The sequence below is a fragment of the Polypterus senegalus genome, chromosome 10 (assembly GCF_016835505.1).
Source record: "Polypterus senegalus isolate Bchr_013 chromosome 10, ASM1683550v1, whole genome shotgun sequence".
NCBI classification, from domain to species: Eukaryota; Metazoa; Chordata; class Cladistia; order Polypteriformes; family Polypteridae; genus Polypterus; species Polypterus senegalus.
In genome coordinates, this window is record NC_053163.1 from 178248105 (window position 1) to 178271268 (window position 23164).

Genomic DNA, 23164 nt, shown 5'->3' on the forward strand with positions numbered 1-23164 from the left:
GGAGGCAACCGGACACCAAGAGGAGATGCCCATCCATCAGTGCACTTTGTCCATTATGAGGGCATCCCAACAAGGTAAGGAAATATCATCTATAACCCAACTATGCATGCCAGTCCACCCCTGCTTTCCATCCCTTTAGTCTTACACAAAGCTTCTTCAATTCATCCTTACAATGTAAGAGAGAGTAACTGGGTGAAAACCAAGCAGTGCAATCTTTGGGTATAGTAAGCCTGTTAGATTTAACAGGGCCAAATATCGTTTGGTTATTGACCAATTGTTTTGTCCTGAGACAGATTCTGGAGCAGACCACTGAAAGGAACACCACCCCATATATATATTAGAGGATTTGACTGCAAACAATGGGAGACCTTGTGGAACATCCTCAGGTGGTACAGGATACAAGCGAACAGCAATAACGTCAAAGTGACCAGTAAGGGGCACTGCAACCTTCTCAGACACCGCCACATGGGCACAGTTTCAGGTTCAAGTAAATAATTTGTTTATCAGCTAAATCCTTCACAATAGGGTATAATAAACACAATACCTCTTCTCTCTTTTCTTTCCTCTCTTCTCCACACCTCCAGGCTGGGTGGCTCGCTTTTATGTCAGACCCCAGAGTACTTCTGGTACTGGGACATAGCCTGATGGAAGCACTTCCGGGTCAGGAGGGAGCCGCCTGAAACAGGGAGTCCCTCTACCTGCAGCACCCCCCTGGTGGCACCCAAGAACCTTGACAGGATTGTCTCTCGGGACTACAACTCCCATAAGTCCCTACATGTGTCCCTACTGGGTCCACACCAGTGGAGCACTGTCATCTATTAGAGTGGAGGGGGAACTGCCCTGAATGCACCACATTATCCATTAATTTGCTTTAGTCCCATCCTAGTGGGATTAAGCCTCCTCCCATTCTGTCCTTTCGTTATGGCATCCCAACTGGGAATGCTTCCAGCACAACACTCTCAGTCACCAAGATTTCTGGGGCACAGTGATCTGCAGGGATCATATATCAGAAGCCTTCATCGTGGAGATTGGAGTTAAGCTAGGATGTATCCTATCTCCATTTCTTTTCGTTCTTGCCATGGAATGGCTCAAGAAGGTAACAGTTACAGTGGAATCCAATGGCCTATAACATCAGTGCTAAAAGACCTGGACTTGCTGATGACATTGCCCTACTGGTCAGCCATCATTAGGACATTTAAGAGAAGACTCTTCACAATAGCAAGCAGTATGGGCCTCAATATTAACATACAAAACACAAAATACATGAAGAGAAACACAAACGTTCTGCAACCATTGAGGCTGAGTAACCAGACCATTGGTGAAGTAGAGTTTATTTACCTGAGGAGCAAAGTAACTTTAGATGGAGAGAAGGAGATGCAAGCACTGCTAAAGCCGACCTGCAGAAGAACCAAGCATCAAGAACTCAAGTGAAATGAGCTCAGGGTCCTGCCCAGAATGCTGGCTAATGACACCGTCCAGCTGCGGTAAGCTTAATGCTTTCCATACCAATTGTCTCAGACACCTCAAGTGAATGTTCTGGCTAGACACCATCAGAGATAAAGACCTGCTCCAGACAACTAACACAGAGTCGGTCTTAGTAGCTGTTAAGAAGAGAAGGTGGAAATGGATGGCACATCTTCTTCATATGCTGACAGAAGCTTTATCAAAAGGCTGCATGATGCTGGACACCACAAGGAAAGCAGGAAAGAGGCATGGGTGCTGAATTTGGACAAGGAACTGAAAGAGCGCGGTCTGACGTGGACATCAGTGGGAAAGCAGGTCTTAGACTGATCACTTTTGGAAGCCTCAGATGCCAGTGGATGGCACTACGAGACCTGATGAAGACACTGCTGCCTTGAAATGGAACTTGGGTTCCATTTGCAACTCACCCACCATTCATATGGAGTTTTCTGTGTATCCCAAGGAAATGCGTCCTGGTTTGTTGATGGTGTGATTGACTCGTCTTGTAGCGGGCTGATGTTCCATATGGAGCTGAGGGCTGGAATATGAATGAGTGTGGGGAGTGCATCCCATTCAGAGTGAGTGGATGGTGATATTCTAAAAGACCCTCAGTCAGGGTATGAATGGATGGATTAGGGAGTGATTGACTGGTGTTCTATCAAGAGAGCGTCCATTGTAGCCAGGGATGGCTTTGGCTAGCTGTGGTAGTGTTATGGGCCAACCTGGTGCAGGAAATGTGTGCCCTGATAGTGCTGGATATTCTCTTGTGCAGAATCTTCTCCAGCATATTGAGCTGGAATAGGTAGGTTTATAAAACTGAGGGATAGATCAGCAAAGGCAACCATTGATTGGTGGTCTGTTCTGGGGCTGCTTACTACCATGGTTGCTAGAATAGGCTACAGCTTCTTGCGGTTCTGTAATGAACTAACTGCATTAAGAAAATAAATAAATGGGTGAGTCTGTGTGTGTGTGTGTGTGTGCGTGTGCGTGTGCGTGTGTGTAAAACCCTTCAAAAGACATTGACAGGCCCCCTGTCCAGAGTTGGTTCGTGCTATGTATGCAGTATTGCTGTAGAGACCTCTACACATGTGCTGGACTAAGCATATTTAGAAAAGGACGAATGGGTGAGTGGAAGTGTGTGTGGCCTGTCTTGAACTGGTGTCCACTCCAGAACGTTCCTACACTTTGTGCCTAAAAGTGCCACATGGGCTCTCGTGATAGATAGATTTGTGCTGTGTCACTCTGTAGATTCAGTAAATAAATGGACAGCCAATTCAAGTTGGATGTGTACGTGTGGCCTGTTGAACTCTTCTCCGCTCCCCGACTAATTGACCCTAAGCTCTGCACCCCTTGACTCTTTAATGGAGGAAGCCGATTCAAGACGTGGATGGGTGTTGAGCTCAGCCGCACTGACTGCATATTCTCTTCCCAACACATTTTCTGCATTTAAGCGGCTGTCCACTTCAACAAATGTTTTCTTGTTTCTGCCAGGATTATACCAGTTGGGAAATTCCCACCAGGGTCTGTTCTCTTTTTAATAGATGGATGGGTGACACAAAGTTTTATTCTTTTACACTCTTATCTTATTTTTCAGTTTTTTTGGTCTTTAGTTTTCTTTCTGTTTATTCTTTTCTTCATTTATTAGCCAGCCTGCTTATTTCTTATCTGAACTGTCAGGGCTACCTTGGCGGCACTGAGAATACAGTAATGTGGGTATCAACCCTGGACACGGTGCCAGTTCACCACAGGGCTGGTCTGGGACAGCTAATATTATTAATAGCATTGTATAACATAATATTTTCAAACCTATTTGATATAATGAAAGCTCACAAGCCCCTAGCTATCCCATAAGCATCTGGTGCAAAGCAGGAACCCACCCTGAACAGGACAGCGGTCCATCACAGGGCAGACTGTGCCTATACATTCTTCTTCTTCATCATCTTCTTCTTATTATTATTATACAGAAAATGTTTCAAACCCACGTGATCCATTTTAGGGTTGCTGGGGCTGAAGACTATCCCAGTAGCACCAGTTACAAGGCTGGAACCAACCCAGGAAGAAACTCCAGCTCATCACACAGTATCATTATGTACACACACACACTCATATGTCAGATGATTATTATCATTATCTTTGTTATTATTGCTGTGTAACACAACATCTTCAAACCAGCCGGGTCTAATTAAGGATTTGCCAGGGGCTCCAGCTATTGTGGTGGAATCGGGTACAAAATAGCAGCTAACCCTGGAAAGCAAACCAATCTATTAAAGAATATATTCATGCACATACACAGTGGGCAATATTTATTTTAATATTAATAATATATGACAAAATGTTTTTAAACTCGCTTCATCCAATTTAAGGATACTGGGGCTGGACACTATCTCAGTAGTATCAGGTGTCAGACAGGAACCGACCCTGGAAAGGGCACTGGTCCATCACTTGGTACGTCTATACAAACATAAACTAGGCAAATTACATTCTTCCTCTTGTTATTATTATTATTATTATTATTATTATTATTATTATTATTATTATTATATAACAGGAGGTTTTCAAACCTGGTTGATCCAATTTAAGGTCACTGGGACTCAAGGCTTTTCTGGGTGCAAAGAAGTAATCAACAATAGTCAGGACAACAGTCCATCACACAGTACATCTCATTTATGCATATACAGTACATTATACAGTAGAGATGCACTTGGCAAGTTTTATTATTATTATTATTATTATTATTATTATTATTATTATTATAACAGAAGTACCCCAATCCCACTTAATCCAGTTTAGGGTGCTGAGGCTGGAGGCTCTCCCAGAAGCTTTGAGTGCAAGAAATAGACCGACCCAGGATGGGACACCAGTCAATCACAGAGAACATTAATTCACACATACAGCTCTGCCAGGCACCATGGTGGTGCAGTGGTAGCACTGCTGCCCTGCAGTTTAGGGACCAGGGTTTATGTTCCGGGTCCTCCCTTCATGGAATTTGCATGTTCTCTCCATGTCTGTGTGGGATTCCTCTGGGTGGTCTGATTTCCTCCCACAGTCAAAAGACATGCAGGTTAGGTGAACTGGCATCTTAAACTGGCCCTAGTGTGTGTGTTTGCCCTTTAATGGACTGGGTCTGCTTCTCCTTTGCTCCCTTTGCTAGCTGGCATGGTCTCCTGTGACCTTGTTCAGGACTAAGTGGGTTAGAAAATGATGGTATTGCCTATTATTATTATTATTTTTTAATATTTACAGACCAGCTAGGCCCAATCAAGGGTTACCAGTGCCTACAGCTACGTTGGCAGCATTGGGTAGAAGACAGGAGCCAACACTGCAAAGGACATTGGTCCTTCACATGGTGCTTTTATAAATACACATAACAGGCCAGTCATTATTATTATTATTATTATTATTATTATTATTATTATTATTATCTAATAAGATGTTTTAAAACCGACTCTAATTTAAGGTCTCTAGGGCTGGCAGCTCTCCCAGCCGCATCAGGTACAAGGCAGGAACCTGCAATGGCCAGGATGCCAGCCCATCACAGATTACATCTAAGTACTGTATATATGGCACATTACTATTATCATTATTATTGGTTTTGTTTCTGTTGTTGTATAGGAAAAGTTTTTCTAACTTAGTTCATCCAACTTAGGGTTGCTGGGGCCGGAGGGTCTCCCAGAAGCACTGAGTACAAGGCAGGAACCAAAGGACAGCAGTTCATCCCGCATCTACAAATACACACACTCATGTCCAATTATTATTATTATTATTAAGGGATCAAGTTGTATAGAAATGTGAATAAAAAAGAAGATATTAGAAATTGACACACATGTCGGGGCACTTCTGACTGCTGCACTGGCACCATCACAGAAGCTCTCATCATTAACAAAGACGCGGGTGCTGACAACTTTAAATGCTAACAAGAAGCTGCACCTTTGTGGTCACTAATCAGGAATGTCCCATATAATTAGAAAGCAAAATAAGCAAAATCAGGAGATATAAAGTTCAATTCATATAAGAAATGGATAAATCTTGCTTGAGAAATTCAGGATTGGCCTCAGGAAATGGGACATAAATGAAGAGAAGAAAAGAGAATGCGCAGCCAGCACTGGCTTTCGAGTGCTCAGTCAGGCGCTATATAAACTGCATGTTTAGTGGAAAACTGATGATTACAGTGTAGACACTCAAGTATTAACTGAAGAGCCATATTAAGTTCGGCTTCAGTGTTTTACTTTAAACAGAGAACTTACTAGCTGTGACTTTAAGAACTGAAGGACCCACAAGACAGCCTGTCACCTAAAGGGAGCATCTTCCCAGACACAACTATAATAAAAGAGTTTTTCAATAAAACACAACACAAGCATATTCTACAGGAGTGCACAAATGAAACCTTTAAAAGGTTACCTACCTGCCATGATGACAAATTTTGTTGGGAACCTCGCTACGGACTCCATTCCTAGGATGGGAGAAGTAAGCCTGGCTAGCCGGCGTGCTTCTCGCTGAGCCGCAGCCCATTTCCTCAGAGCTTTTCCTGTTTCTCCCTGCATGTCCTGCCCTTTCATCAACTTCAGCAAAACAGACAAAACGAGCTAAAAAGACTTGGCTCAGAAAAAAAAAATACACAGAGATGTAGATATAAATAGAGATAAATACACAAGCAGTGGCCACTTTATTAGGTACGTCTGGTCCTTCGAGCAGCCAATCATGTGGCTGCAGTTCAGTATAGGTAGGATGTCGAAATGGCCAAGAGGCTTAGTTGTTCCTCAGACAAACATCACAGTGTGTGATCTAAGTGGTCTTGACTGTGGGGTGACTGTAGGTGCCCGACGTGATAATCCCAGCATCTCAGGAACTTGTGCCTTTCTGGTATTTTCTCGAGAGAATACAGACAATGGCGCAATTACAAAAAAAAAAAGAAGACATCCACTTCATGAAGAGAATGGCTGCCAGACAAATGCCAAACATGTCACAGTAGGTGAAGACCATGCCAGGCAACAGTAGACAAATGACCACCAAAACTAAACAATGGACTGGAAAAAGTTCTGATTAATGTTTTGATGGAATCAGAGGTTGGTGTGAACAGCAGGAATCTATTCATCCATCCAATGGCAGAGCCTGGTGTTTGTAGTGTGATATTGTGGGGAATGTTCTGATGGCTTCTTCATTTCAGCTGAGGATCACTTGAATTCCATGGTGCACCTAAAACCATATGCATTGCAAAAGGATCATTAGCCATGTCACAAAGCACCCAGCTTCCGTGAACATGGCAGAGACTTCAGTTTACTTCTGTGCCGTCTTCTGCTCTCACACCAATCCAACACCTTGTAGAAATGCTACATGATTAACATCGTCATAAATGTATTTTGTGCTGAGTCATGTCTTTTGTAGTATTGTCCTGTTTACATGGTCTGTGTGTCTATGGAAATATGCTTCCCTGGAAATAAAGGGGGAAGGATAACACTGTGGAACTGTGGTCCCTCATAATTATTTGTCCTGTCTATCCCATCACCTGCATCCAGGACATTCACTATTTAAACAGGAGGTCAAAAAGAAGAAAAGAAATCTCGTTCTACTATACCGGCAAGTTATTGCAGAGCCAGGAGAAAGCAGCGATCCAGATCATTTACACCTTTTTCTGCTTGCCACTTTCAACGCCTGACAACTAAACCTTCGCAACGCAAAACCCTAAGTATGGTGAAACTGTTTCTTGTTGTTTGGGGAGAGGAGCAAGCCATCATTTTCATCCTGTCACACACGTGCGATTGGGAGATAGCTAAAGGGCCTGAATAATAGTAATTCCATGGCAGACCAGGGGGCAGTGAGTTGCACTGACTTTCCTTCTCAATCCCTTGCAGACCATCCATGGGAAATCCCGCACAGTTCCTACACCTCTGATGAACTCACTTCCGGTTCCAGCGTCTCTGATGAACTGACTTCCGGTTCTGGGGCCTTTGACGATGTCACGTCCGGTCTCGGCAAATAAAGCCTCCATCTTTGGCAACCAGCATCAGTTTTCTTTTAGACTCTGACTTGTGAACATCTTACAACTATTTACCCATTTGCATTATATGGGTTTCTGCCCCAAACCATTTTTTGATGTCTTCTTGTCATTTTTGTGACAATCCATATATAATTTCCATTAGGCACTTTTCCAGCCGAACAAGGTTCACAAAAATTATTCATTTTCCATTTAATCTTCCTGACTTTTATGTGCGTTTTGTGTTTTCTGTGTGTCTCATTGATTTCATGCTCAGTGTGGTGTCAAGGGAGGGTTTGTGTTGAATATTAACTTTTTGCTGCACCTTTTTATTATTACATTCCACCAGTCACTTTTGGGGTTTAGTGTTATGTCAGGGCTGGTATGTGGGGTGTGATATATATACAGTGGTGTGAAAAACTATTTGCCCCTTAATGTTCTTTTTGCTTAACAGTGGTTTGTGTCTTGGAAATCTGAAATGCAGGCCGTTTTTGCCCAGTCTCTTTCTTATGGTGGAGTCGTGAACACTGACCTTAATTGAGGCAAGTGAGGCCTGCAGTTCTTTAGACGTTGTCCTGGGGTCTTTTGTGACCTCTCGGATGAGTCGTCTCTGCGCTCTTGGGGTATTTTGGTCGGCCGGCCACTCCTGAGAAGGTTCACCACTGTTCCATGTTTTTGCCATTTGTGGATAATGGCTCTCACTGTGGTTCGCTGGAGTCCCAAAGCTTTAGAAATGGCTTTATAACCTTTACCAGACTGATAGATCTCAATTACTTCTGTTCTCATTTGTTCCTGAATTTCTTTGGATCTTGGCATGATGTCTAGCTTTTGAGGTGCTTTTGGTCTACTTCTCTGTGTCAGGCAGCTCCTATTTAAGTGATTTCTTGATTGAAACAGGTGTGGCAGTAATCAGGCCTGGGGGTGGCTACGGAAATTGAACTCAGGTGTGATACACCACAGTTAGGTTATTTTTAACAAGGGGCAATTACTTTTTCACACAGGGCCCTGTAGGTTTGGATTTTTTTTCTCCCTAAATAATAAAAACCATCATTTAAAAACTGCATTTTGTGTTTACATGTGTTATATTTGACTAATGGTTAAATGTGTTTGATGATCAGAAACATTTTGTGTGACAAACATGCAAAAGAATAAGAAATCAGGAAGGGGGCAAATAGTTTTTCACACCACTGTATATATTGTTTGGGGTTTGTTTCATTTCTTTTTTTATTAATATATACTGTAAACGGCACTATATAGCGCCTGACCCGAAACAGATTGGACACGGGAGGCACATGTAAAATAAAAGGATTTTTTATTCCTCTTCAGCTGGAGGGCACGTCTTCCCCGTACTCCCCCCAGCCACAACACAGTCCCAAACACCAGTACAGCCCCAGTAAAACACAAACACTCTTCTCTGGCACCACCACTCCTCCCTCACAACCTTGTCTTCCTCCACCGACTCTGGCCGATGAGTGGTGGTTGCTGGCTCCCTTTTATAAGTCACCTGGAAGTGCTCCAGGTGTTTGATCACCAAGATCCGGCGGCACTTCCAGGTGTGATGAAGCTGTTGTCCACAAACAGGAGTCCCAAACACAGCACCCCCTGGCGGTACCTGCGGGACCCAACAGGGCTGCTCCCAACTCCAATTCCCAGGGGGCCCTGTGGGAAACTGAGGCACTACACCAGCCCAGGGGGGCGGCCATCTAGCGTCCAGGGGGAGGTATTGCACTGTCCAGGGCTTCTCCCCCTGAATACAGTGTGCAGGGGCATCCCGACTGGGCATGGACGCCAGGCGCCTGTCACAATACTCACTTTATTATTTTATATGCTGTTTGCCTTATGATCATTTAACCGTTGACTGGGGAAGTTTATTTGGAAGAAGTACGGCTTGTCGGGTCTAAGGTTCTTCAGCTTGCCAGGCTATGGGTGTTTGGTGGTGTAGCTGCCATTAGAGGGAGGTAGAAGTATGAGGTTCATAAGTATTGTGAAACTGTTGCTTTAATCCATTATTTTGCAAAGATGTTGTTTGCTGTGGTTAGTGCAACAACATGGAGAAGTGTGCTTCAGTTGTCTAGTGACAGCTAATGAGGAAGAGGTTAACCACATGCTTAGTGCGCAATCACCTGACAAGAACTGAGCAGACATTATAGGCATATACTGTACATTTAATCCTGCATGTGCTGATGGGTAAGTTTAATTTGCCCAGTTTAGAGTCACAGAGAGCCACTATTGCAGCAGCATTGGGCATAAGGGAAGAAGCAAATGTGGTGGATGGTTCACCTTTTCTTTGTAGGGCACAATCACACAGCCAATAAGAAAAGATTGTGTAATGTGTAATTAAGTAACAGAAATATACTGTATAAATAAAATATCAGTTTAGTTTAATTATTTGCTCTACATATATTGAAATAGCGTGATCTGTTGGCGCAGCGAGCAGTGTTAATACTGCAAATCTTTTGGTGGCTCAGGATGGAGATGGAAAACATGGATTTATGTTTTTTACTTCACAGCACATGAAAGACTTAAATGCATTTTGTTAATTGATTAGTATTACTGACGCCTTTCCAAGTATTCAGCCATAATTAAACACTCACGGATACCGATCAGCCCAGAAATGCATGGAGAGAACAAGCAAACAACAGGGAAACTCTGATGATGGGAGGCAGGAATGACAGCTCTGCGGTACTACTCTGCCTATGTTAAAACATCTGTACTGAACTTACTAAACTTCAATTTGATTCATACTAAATGTAAGCTTACATCTTTCATAGAATTCTTGTCACTTGATAGCATGGTAGTCTCTCCCTCAACACTGGTCACTACAAAACTGAAGCATGCCTGTGCATGATGGCAGCAGCAGCAGGGCTGTCTTAATGCATAGGTACGCTGGGCAGTTTCCCGGAGGCCCCACGAGCATAGGGGCCCCATGCTAATCTACTGTATGTATGTTGTGACTTGCTGTCAATAAATAAATCATATACTATACTAAACTATAAATATTTGTTATTGTGTTACAAGTGGACATTGGCAGTTGCTTCTGATTTAGTGTCACAGTCACCACTGTAACCTCACGTGCATGTCTGTGTATAGATCTCATACACTACATAAAGTAAAAGCGCATATGTTAACATCACTTGAACTCAATTCTCTGCAAAGAAATTTCGCAAATGTTTGTGTTGAACACTTGATTAATAATAAATAATTCATAGTAATTTCATACTGTGCCATCTCCGTCTGTATGGTTTACCAATTGAGTATCATATATATGTTTTTCAAGGCTCATGTTATATTGTTCAAATGTTTGTGCTGATTAATCTTTGCTGTACAGCATGTTTTTTAGTGTTTAAACACTGATTTTGTTGGAAGTACCAATACGATACATATGTATTTAATTTTATTGACCATTTACCTTTTTATTCCTATGAGTGGTTGTGTAGGTAGGGGCCCCAGTGCACTGACAATAATGCAGTTAAGATGGCCCTGAGCAGCAGGCAATGGGTTTGCAGAATAATGCAATACTTCTGAAAAATAACACAATAATTATTGCAAAATAAAGCAACGCTTTTGTAAAAATATCACAATTATTTTGTGAAATATTGCATTTTTTTCAGAATAAACACAACAATTACTGCACAACAGCATAATATGGCTATGCACCGCGTACTGACCATATGTGTTTGTAGTCCCATAAGGCTATAATAGAGTTCAGAAATCCAGTTCAGAAAATGAGACAAAGTGGATATAACAGAGCATAGCAAACTCAACAGCATCCTGCATGCAACATGTGCATCTCATGTCTCTTGTATATAAGGCAATGGTACTGCCAGTACTGAACTGTACTTTCAATTGTTATTTTTAATGTGAATTTTATATACTTGCAAATAAAATGTTTCCCGTACAATAGTGTAGGCAGCAGACATCAATCTCATGTATTGTGCGTCTCTGGAGCATTGTAGCATTATTTCTCTGTGTGTAGTCAAAGCAGATACACTACAGTATCCCATATAGCTTTGCTACGTAATGTACAGTATATAAAATGGTGTTTGCACAACGTCCTATTTCACAGAAAGCACCATGGACGTTAAGTGGCACATACATGTACTTTTGTGAAATATTCCAATTCTTTTGCAAAATAACAATTTTTTTTTGAGAATAAGCTTCCATAGTCATCATAGTTATCAAAACAACTTTTTATTGTTGTTGTTGTTGTTTTGCTGAATCCATGATTCAAAGACTTCAGGTTGTTCTCGAGACAATGGAGGTCCATTATTGCCAGAATGGATCCTACTCCGTTAGGCTCTTAACCTGAAAACTGCCCTGGGGGTGCCGTACAATGGCTGACCCTGTACTCTGATCTCCAAAGGTCATGCAAAAAGACAGTATCCCCTCAGAGACGAATAAAGTATATCACATCATCATCATCATCATCCTACCTCTTACTGGATGGGTATCTTAACAGCACTGAGTGTTACATCAGCCTGTGGATGAACATCAACGATGAGTCACCAGGAACATGAGCTGGTGTTCCATCATTCAAAAGTGTTAGCTGCAGAGCAGCCACAGTCACACCATCTCCATTCTAATGTGGCTTCTGCCTTTTAAGTTTGGGGCCAGGCTGCCTGGGGTGAGGCCTGTTTTGTGAGACTCAGACTACGTGGAGTCCTGCTCTGGCTTGTGTTATCTTGAAGCCCACTCACCCTCTTTGTCATTTTTGTGTTATGGTATCACAACAGTATCTTGTAACAAGATGCAGTCTCCTGTGAACGCTAGGGGTCGCTGTTGCCTCGTGAAACCCAACAGACAGATGTTCAGGACACACGTGTAAAAGCACAAAGTATAATTTTTAATTATTTTCTTAAATAAAGTGCACAAAGCACCACAATCACCACAATTCTCCAATAATCACAACAATAATCCTCTACTCTCAGCAGCTCCGTCACACACCCTCCCCACTCTGGCTCTGCTTGCTGGGTCTCGAACCGTCCTTTTTATATTCCTTGACCTTGAAGTGCTCTTCCTCTTCTTCCAGGTCAAACACCACATCATTAGTCCTCAAGTTGCCCGGAAGTACTGTGGGCTTCCGTCCTCGTGACTCTGAAGTACTTCCGGGTTGTAAGAAAAGTAGGAGTCCCCAGGTCCTTTATGAGCTCCCCCTGGCGGCACCCACAGCACCCAACAGGGCAGAGAAAATGGACTTCTTGTCCGAAGATGCCCTGAGGGAATCTGGGGTACAGTTACCGTCCAGGAGAGCTGCCACCTAGCGTCCTGGGGGAGGCAGTGACCTGAAAAGGCTGCCCTTCTCCATTCTTCTAGTTCTGGGATGTCCCGGCCGGATTGAGCTGCCAGCCTCAAATAAACATAATGGCACAGATTCAAAGTTGAGACACAAATAATAATAACATTATAAAACAATAAACATAATGATGTCCATCCATCCATTATCCAACCCGCTACATCCTAACTACAGGGTCACAGGGGTCTGCTGGAGCCAATCCCAGCCAACATAGGGTGCAAGGCAGGAAACAAACCCCGGGCAGGGTGCCAGCCCACCGCAGCATAATGATGCCTGTTTTTTTTATTTGTTTTCTAATTTCAGTTACTTTCAAGAGGGGTAGGATGGAGTCAAGTTACATATGAATCTTGGCATCTGATCTGAGAAAGGGTCCAACAAGGTGTTCTTGAAGTCCGAGCCAGGCCTACTGTTATTGTTTTGTTAGGTCAAGCATTAATGGCATTGAGGCCAGAAGAAGAAATTTTACCTGTACACAGATGGAGCAGAATATACAGTAACTCGGAACTTAATAGATTTATTCAGCTGTAGTTGAATTAACACGAACAAGAGACAGAAGATAGCAAAAAAGAAGAGCTAAAATAAAACAAAAGCTAATCAGAGGGGGAGAGCAGGAACCTAAATGACTAAACAAAGGATGTTTATACATTCTAAAAATATCCAAAATTTAGTAGGACTAATAATAATAAATGATCCAAAAACTATGTTAACACCAACTACAAACAAGTATGGTCAAAATCAGAAACCGCACATGGTAGAACTGAAAATCAGTTGAAGGACGATAAATGACACTGTCATTCATCTTCAAGGTGCAAGGAAACTGCAAAACATTCATGACAACTCAGAGCATAACAGTGACCTACTGGCAAAACGTTTGGTTTTTCAAATATTAAGAAATATTTTTAAGCCTATAGAAAACCAGCAGATGGAATCAACTGTTATGAAAAGCTACATGACAAGAAGCTCCACGCAAAACAAAATCAAAAAAGCAGAAAGAGAGTACAAAAACCAAGAACAGTGTCAATAATAAAGAAGGTTTTAATCGAGAAGTCTTTACATTATCACTTCCACAAAGTTTGGCTTTAGCACAGACACAAGTCATAACGGTCGACAACGTCCGCCATGTTGAACTTTCTTATTTATGGCCCCATCCTCACGAAATTTGGTAGGCGACTTCCCTGCGCTAACCAAAACCGATGTACGTACTTATTTTGGTGGTATGATGCCACTGTCGGCCACCATATTGAACTTTTCAACGTCACTAATTCTCCAACTTCCCATGTAGGTATAAGGCTGAAATTTGGCAGGCTCATTCCTTACAGCTTCCTTACAAAAGTTAAGCAGGTTTCATTTCGAAATTCTACGCGTAACGGTCATAACGGTCGACAAAGTCCGCCATGTTGAACTTTCTTATTTATGGCCCCACCTTCACGAAATTTGGTAGGCGGCTTCCCTGCGCTAACCGAAACCAATGTACGTACTTATTTCGGTGGTCACTGTCGGCCACCATATTGAACTTTCCAACGGTCTTTGTTACATTTAGCCCATCTTCAACAAATTTGGTATGCAGGTTCCCAACGCTAACTAAATCCTACTTACGTACATATATACGTTCATAGCCTGCAGCTCGGTCACTGTGTGAGGCGGCGTTTTGTCCCCCATCCCAACACTTCCCACTTGGTTGGCTGCCTGCCTATATAAGGCCGTCCGTCGCTCCGGTCTCTACATTCCCTTCCTTGCCTCGCCACGGGATTCACGTCTCCCTGCTGATAACTACAGCCTTTTTATTTAATCCACGGCTTCTCCGCTGTTTTATTGTTCATTTATTACAATTATAGTTATTGTTTTAACGAGGTGATCACCATTGATCAAAGAACTGTCACTTACCGAGTGGTTTCCATGCCCGGAGATGGCACCTACCTTTTCCATTCTCTGTGTTACATATTGCACGGCCATATCAGGCTCACTCTTGATATCCATTGTGTCTTATGTATTGAATGACTGGGACAGGTTCAAGGTGTGGACTGATGACGGTACAGGAGATAATTATACTACACAGGAGCACTAGAAGAGTGAAATGCTTAAGCCCTTCACCTATGGATCTGCATGTGAGTTGATGGCTGCCGCTGAATTGTTCGGTTGGCGCTTTGAAGTGTACAGAAATGGCCAAATATTTTACACCTTTCGACAACCGCCAATGCCTCTTAATCATCTTAGATTCACAGGTGACGATTTCAGTAGTGGACACTTTAATGTTTACGAATGTTTAAACTCTCAAAAGCTGGATACGAAGTTATCGATGAAACCGCTTGTGTGCTTACAACGCTTGACAGATGCCGAATGTTACTTCAACACAACAAATCCTGCAAATACTGTCGTAATTGAAACAAACCATGAAACTCAAACCGATCATGACAGCAGCAATCCAAGCTGTGAGATTTGAGACAAGATTACTGTTCACATGGCCAACTGTACGTTGCATGCTCAAGAGTAAGCTCAGCACACAGCTTGGTCATATTACAACCGGAGTGCTGAACTGACAATGTGGTATACAAAGAGATCTTTAACAAATAATTATTGGTATATTTTCCCTCAGTTTAAAAAGGTTTAATTTTCTTCTTAATATAAATTTTAAGGCAGTACTTCGCCGCTGCGAAGCGCGGGTATTTTGCTAGTTTTATAATATTATAGATGTTGCAGATATTATATTCTAGAAATTATATATTAGATATTATTATATATAATTATTATTATTATTATAGATAATATTATAGATATTAATAGATATATTATAGATATTGTATACTATTTTAGGTTACCAGGGGTCTCATGTATAATATATAATTCGCATGTAGAATTCGCACTATAACATGCCGTAAGCACAAAAGCTGAAATGTGCTTACGCACAGAAAAATCCAGATGTAGGAATCTGTGTGTACTCCAACTTCCACGTTCTTCCGCTACATAAATCCTGGTCAGCGTGAAAAGTAACGCTCAGGCACGCGCCTGCTGTCCCGCCCCAACTCCTCCTAGAGTTACGCCTCTTTGAATATGCAAATCAATATAAACAGCCCTTAAGCTCAGCATTCTGCGAAAAGACAATGGGAAAAGCACGGCGGAAAATATCAGAACTTCAGCGAATACCAAGTGGAGGCAAAGGAAAAACATACGATTTGTTGATTTAAACAGTGATATAATAAACAAAAGGAAGTTGATCGAGTGACATAGCGTGTCGGAGAAGCTTGAAAGCTCAAGATCACAAAGTCGCACAGTGCCAGAAATAAAAAAAAAAGTCACATATCAAAGTCACTGTGAAAAGGCGAGTCGTAGCCCACCGTCTGAGTGTCATATGAAAGCTTAATAGGGTATGATTAAATGATTAAAATCATTTAATTTACTAGTTTCTCAAATCCCATCGTAACTAAAGTAGTATGTTAAATGCTTTGTTTTGTATTTGATCTTCTATGTACTCTGTGTGTGAATCACTACGTGCTTCCGTTCTTTCTCTTTCTCCGACTGGACACAGAATCCATTACATTAGTGATATTACAGCTCTGTGAATAATTAAAATATTGAGATGTATACTTGATATAATTTTCATGATGATTGGAATTACAGCATGTTATTAAACATTGGAACACGATGCCGCAGTGATTGTTCATGTCTCACACAAGATGCTACTGCACCATGCGCGACCTTCGATTAAATAATTTATTGTAGCAGTACTGTCTCTTTCAAACGTACTAACCTCCAGTTCTTGTCCTTACTTTTCTTTCTCCAAATATCCAATCGCCACACAATCAGCTCTGTAATAGACATTAAGCCATCTGTAAGCTTACAACGACGATCCTTCAAAACTTTTAAGGAACATTGAAATATCTTCATAGTACGTATTTAATTATTCTATCTGTCTGTCCTTCCAGGGTCGCTCCATCCTCATCAAATATACAGCGCGAGGTTGGAACAATACGTAAACTTGCTAGCGCTGCGGCACCGTGTCCTCACATGTTTAATTATTAACAATACAGATTATTTAAATGAAGTTAAAGTTTTATCTGTATAATATAATCAACTTATTTTGCTGCATTTCATCTTAAAAATGATATCGTCATCATATGTAAATACGCACTTTATAAAGTGGCGCAGGTTGTGCAATATTATAACTGTAGTGCAAGTTTACAGTGAGGTGATTGTACTTATAAGTACAAACAACAACAACAACATTTATTTATATAGCACATTTTCATACAAACAGTAGCTCAAAGTGCTTTACATAATAAAGAATAGAAAAATAAAAGACACAATAAGAAAACAAAATAAATCAACATTAATTAACATCGAATAAGAGTAAGGTTCAATGGCCAGGGGGGACAGAAAAACAAAAAAACTCCAGACGGCTGGAGAAAAAATAAAATCTGTAGGGATTCCAGACCATGAGACCGCCCAGTCCCCTCTGGACATTCTACCTAACATAAATGAAACAGTCCTCTTTGGATTTAGGGTTCTCACGGAAGGGCTTGATGATGATGGTCACGTAGACTTCTGCCTTTTAATCCATCCATCATTGTTGGAGCATCATGATGCTTTGAGTAGGTGGTGGTGGCGCAGGCCACCACCACAAAGAAACACGAAAAAGAAACAGAAAAGAGAGTTGGGGTCAGTACGGATTTTAGAGCCACCATGAATAGTTATTATGAGGAAATTGAACATATAGAGTATCAGGATTAAGTTAAATTAAGTTAGATTGAAGTTATAAAAAGGCCATGTTAAAGTAATGTGTTTTCAGCAGTGTTTTAAAGTGCTCTACTGTATCAGCCTGGTGAATTCCTATTGGCAGGCTATTCCAGATTTTAGGTGCATAGCAGCAGAAGGCCGCCCGCCTCACCACTACTTTTACGTTTTGCTCTTGGAATTCTAAGCAGACACTCATTTGAGGATCTAAGGTTACGATTTGGAATATAAGGTGTCAGACATTCCGATATATAAGATGGAGCGAGATTATTTAAGGCTTTACAAGCCATAAGCAGAATTTTAAAGTCAATCCTGAATGACACAGGTAACCAGTGTAGTGACATCAAAACTGGAGTAATGTGTTCAGATTTTCAGTTCTACAAGGAGCAATTGATTGAGTGCGTTTATAGTTTTTGGGAAGAAACCGCAAGGTCCGTACTGGAAAGGCTTTGAAATGTTTTGCCGTGGCTGAGACGGCGTGCGCTTGATGCTGTATACCGATAATTCTCTTTCCAATCAGCTGCTGCTGTGATTCCCCACTCAGATACAGTGATATAAATACTCCGAGTGGTGCAGTGAGAGTAATATGGAAAAAGATGATCCGCTGTGGCAACCCTTAAAGGGAGCAGCTGAAAGAAGAAAAAGAAGAAGGTGTAGTGAGAGTAACAATGCTAATGCCGTTATGGTATTTGGAATACTATGGCTATTCCCTGGACCATTATATTGTTACAAGTTGATTACAATCAGATGTGTTACACTAATCAACAATATGCAGTTAGTTTCAGTGTATTTATAAAGCCGTGACAGGAATGTGGATCTAAGAAAGAAAGGGTAACCACACAGGAACAGTAGCACTGCTTTGATGCTGGGTGCCGCCAGTCTGCAAAACCGAGCAGAGAACTTGCGTACGACAGGGTATGAGGTACTGTGGAAATGTGCGTGGCTTTATGGCAAGTTTAGGTTTTATACAACGCGATTTGAACGTGGAAACGTTCTTACGCACCGTTTATACGTGAGGCCCCTGGACAGCATTTTTTCACTTAAGAAACAGCAAAACTATGTCCCTTATAACTTTGCAAGATGAAAATTAATTTAAATTAATTCATGCTTTTGTTTTTAGTTGGGTAGATTACTGTAACGCAATCCTCTCAGGACCACCCAAAAAAGACATCAATCGATTACAATGAGTGCAGAATGCAGCTGACAGAATCTTAACTAGGAATAGAAAATTCGAGCACATCACCCCAGTTTTGATGTCACTACACTGATTACCTGTGACATTAAGAATTGACTTTGAAATACTGCTAATGGTTTACAAAGCCTTCAATAATCTGCTCCATCCTATATTTCAGAATGCCTCTCACCTTACACTCCAAATCGTAACCTTAGATCTTCAAATGAGTGTCTGCTTAGAATTCCAAGAGCAAAACTTAAAAGAAGTGGTGAGACGGCCTTCTGCTGTTATGCACCTAAAATCTGGAATAGCTTATCAATAGAAATTCTCCAGGCTGATACAGTGGAGCACTTTAGAAAACTGCTAAATATTCATTATTTTAATTTGGCTTTCTCATAGCTTCATTTTAGTGTAACCCTGATATTCTGTATATGCATTTAATTATCATTTTTATCATACCATACTAACCCCTGCTTTCTCTGCTGTTCTTTTTCCGGTTTTCTGTGGTGGGTGGCGATCTGTGCCACCACCACCCGATCAAAAGGACTGTGATGTCCTTACAATGATGGATTGAAGGCCAGAAGTCCACATGACCATCATCATCTAATTCTTACATGAGGACTGACTGAGATCATTTATGTTCGGTAGAATGTCCAGATGGGGTTGGGTGGTCTCGTGGCCTCAGAACCCCTGCAGATTTTGTTTTTTGTTTTTTCTCCAGCCCTTGTAAAGCACTTTGAGCTACTTCATTTGTATGAAAACGTACTTTAGAAATAAATGTTGTTGTTATTACTGTGCAGGGCACAAGCATCAGAGTCCTTGATGGGGACCTCTATGTTGCTGTTGATCCTGGGCCACCAAAAGCTCTTCCAGTTATCGTTGTTTTATGTTTGTAAGACAGTCGTAGTCAAGGTGAGCCTTTAGAACTCTGCTAAAATGACAGCATGGCCACCCATTAGCAGTGAATATTCCATTCCACTCCAAGAATTTGCGTTTTTTTAATTAGGAAAACAGCAGACCTTCACTTTCTACCACCTTCTTCTCTCTCACCGAGATGCATGTGAGTTTAATGTTGTACTGACTTGAGAAAATTAGCACTGGAGAAATCGTGAAGAAGAAGAAGTGCGGTGGAAGGTGCCTGCTGATCTGTAAATTGAGGTAGATGTGCTAGGACAACCGGGTCAAAACACTTGCAAACACTCTTCATCTCTCACCAGAATACCACTTGGCAGGTATTATGAGTACACAAGGGACGTAGGCAAGCGTCTGAGGGAGGCCATTTAGCACCTCCAAGAGAAAAGCTTTGATGGCAGCAAAAAAAGTGGTGCTTGTAAAATTCGAATGATTTTAACCTGGAGAACGCAAATTGCTTCTGTACAAAGCTCTTCATATCAGATTAGCATCTGTCTTGGTGTACACATTTCAAGAGCAATAACAGAATAGATTTACTATAGTCCAAGAAGAAAGAGAAAGCCGTTGAGCGTTACTGCCAAGAAAGAGGTCAAAGGCAAACATTCCTTGATTAGGACATTTAGTTAACAGCATCAGAAAAGCGATGTCTGTTGACAGGAGAAAAAGGCACTCAGCCGGGGAAAATCAGGGAAAACAAGACTGAGAAACCTAATGATCATCGAGATACACCACAAATGCTCCAACGTTTGTCTATACTATGAAGCTGGCTGGAGCAGGAGAGTCCGAAGTGATTGTATTAAAACACTCCATTTGTGACTTACAAGAGCAGATAAAGTCTCTGATCCCAGGATGCCATGGAACTTTCAGACAACTCTAAGCAGCAAAGCATGTCATTGTAAAAACAATTAGAAGTTATAATAATAGTAATCCATCCATTTTCCAACCCGTTGAATCCAAACACAGGGGTCTGCTGGAGCCAATCCCAGCCAACACAGTGCGCAAGGCAGGAACCAATCCCAGGCAGGGTGCCAACCCACCGCAGGACACACACCCCCACATCAAGCACAGTTTAGAATCACCAATCTACCTAACCTGCATGTCTTTGGACTGTGGGAGGAAACCGGAGCACCCTGAGGAAACCCACGCAGACACGAGGAGAACATGCAAACTCCACGCAGGGAGGACCCGGGAAGTGAACCCGGGTCTCCTAACTGCAAGGCAGCAGTGCTACCACTGCGCCACCGTGCCGCCCAATAATAATAATAATAATAATAATTCATTACATTTATATAGTGCTTTTCTCAGTACTCAAAGCGCTATCCACGTTCCAGGGAGGAACCGGTCTGCTGCGGGCAGCTTATTTTCCAACGCAGTCTTCTTATTTCAGTTTAAACTGCAGTGATGATCAATATTTTTCTTTTCTTTTTTTTTTTTTCCAAAAACACATTTGAAACTTTTGGCAAGATCTCCACTGGAAATTTCCAGTATCTAATTAAGCTGTACAACGATGCTAAAGCCACCCATCAAAGCAGATAAATGAGTAGAGTCATCATGGAATCAAGCAGCCTAACAGGTACAGTATAACTTTGAGATGTGGGGAGAAAACTAAACCAGCATGCAGCAAATACCCAGATTGTGCACAAAGACAAAACAATAAACACCAAAACACGCACAAGCATAAAATGTGCCTCACTTTACCTATAATTTCAATATGTTGGGATAATTAGTGGACATCCATGTTACATAAATAAAGTGAATTGAAAGGACTTGTATTGAATTCTAGGAATAATCGAATCACCTGACCTAATGGCTAAGGAGTTGTGCTTTAGATCATCATATATAATAGCAAATCTTTATTGTTTTTGTTGATTACTCTGTGGTAAGCAACTTGAGTTGCATATTATGTAGCAAAAGGTGCTATATGGGTGCCAACTCAACACAGACAGACACGGGAGGCATACTTATAAAAGAAATAAACTTTTATTTCCTTCATCTGTGGGCTATGTCTTCCCTGTACTCACAGACATAACACAGACCCACACTAACCAAAAACTCAAACACCAAACAAATCTCTGTCTTTTTTATCTCCTCCACTCCTCTCCAGCAAGCTTAGTCCCTCTCCTCCCGACTCTGGCTTCTGCTGGTGCCTTATATAGGTCAGATAGTTCTCCAGATGTTCCTTGATCCACTTCCAGCAGCACTTCCCGGTGTGGCGGAAGAACTGCCCATACAGGCCCATTGGCAGGGTCCATATGAGGTTAAGGAGGGAAACGGGTTCGTTGACTATTTGGTAAGCTAACCGAACCGTCGAATGAGCAAGAGGGTGTATCATGTTACCTTATTGAACCCGTGGAAAGCTAGGGAAGAACAGCCTCTTTCCGGCCCTGCCCTGTCCCTTTTCTCTGAAAAAGTCACACTTCACCTCGGCCACAATTTGACTTCCCACCAGTGACGGGAGCTCGAAGGTGCGATCCTGTCTGTCCCAGAGGTGGTCAGTGAAGCACCAGGCCGGACCTCGCTGATTCAGCACGACATTGTGATGGACCCAGGGGTGGTTATCACATCCCGGAGGCGAAACATGCTGAGCTAGAATTAGAAGTCCAACAGATGTTGGACATGGGCATTATTGAGGAGAGCCACAGCCCTTGGTCCAGTCCTATCGTCCTCGTATCTAAGCCGGACGGCTCTTGGGAATTCTGTAACGACTTCAGACGTCTTTATCAGGTCTCCAAATTTGACGCCTATCCCATGCCCCGAGTCGACAAGCTCCTCGAGAGGTTGGTAACGGCCCAGTATTTAACTACCCTTGACATGACGAAGGGTTACTGGCAAATTCCCTTAACAGCATCCACTAGAGAGAAGACTACGTTCAGCACCCTTAGTGGACACTGGCAGTACAAGGTACTTCCATTTGGGTTGCACGGGGCACCGGCAACTTTCCAATGTCTGGTAGACAGAGTGCTACGGCCCCATCAGTCCTATTGTGCTGCCTACCTTGATGATGTCGTCATTTTTTCTGGCACCTGGGAGGAACATGTATTGCAGGTTTATGCTGTCCTCCTGATGCTAGCGAAGGCTGGGCTACGCATCAACCCCCGGAAGTGCTTCTTTGGGTTGAACGAAGCCAAATATTTGGGCTACCTGGTAGGAGGAGGGATGGTGAAACCACAGTGCTCCAAAATAAAAGATATCCTCGAATGGCCCTGTCCGATAGTCAAGAAACAGGTGCAAGCTCTCTTAGGACTAGTGAGTTACTAATGCCATTTTGTACCTCGTTTCCCCTTGACAGACTTGACAAAGAAGAGGGCCCCTTTACATGTGGCGTGGAACGACTTAACGGAATGAGCATTCAGTGACTTAAAAATGTCCCTCACAACGGTACCTGTTTTGAGAACACCTCATTTTTCTCTTCCTTTTCTCCTCCAGACCGATGCTTTGGACACAGGTCTAGGTGCCGTGCTGAGCCAAAGCATCGATGGTGTCGAACACCCCCTGATTTACCTGAGCCAGAAACTGTTGGACCGGGAGATGAGGTATGCAGCAGTGGAGCGGGAAGCCTTGGCCATCAAGTGGGCGATAACTCACCAATGGTACTACCTGCTGGGCCAGGAGTTCACCCTGGTGA

The 23164-nt window shown here is 42.2% G+C and overlaps 1 protein-coding gene across 1 annotated transcript in view; it reads right to left on the bottom strand.

The window, feature by feature from the left end:
• adgrl4 (adhesion G protein-coupled receptor L4) overlaps positions 1-6017 on the bottom strand; it is a 114180-nt gene extending 108163 nt beyond the window's left edge. The window contains exon 1 of the mRNA XM_039767842.1: positions 5864-6017. Within this exon, the coding sequence (XP_039623776.1) occupies positions 5864-6017 (154 nt within the window). The remainder of the gene's footprint in view (positions 1-5863) is intronic.
• Positions 6018-23164: the final 17147 nt, after the last annotated feature.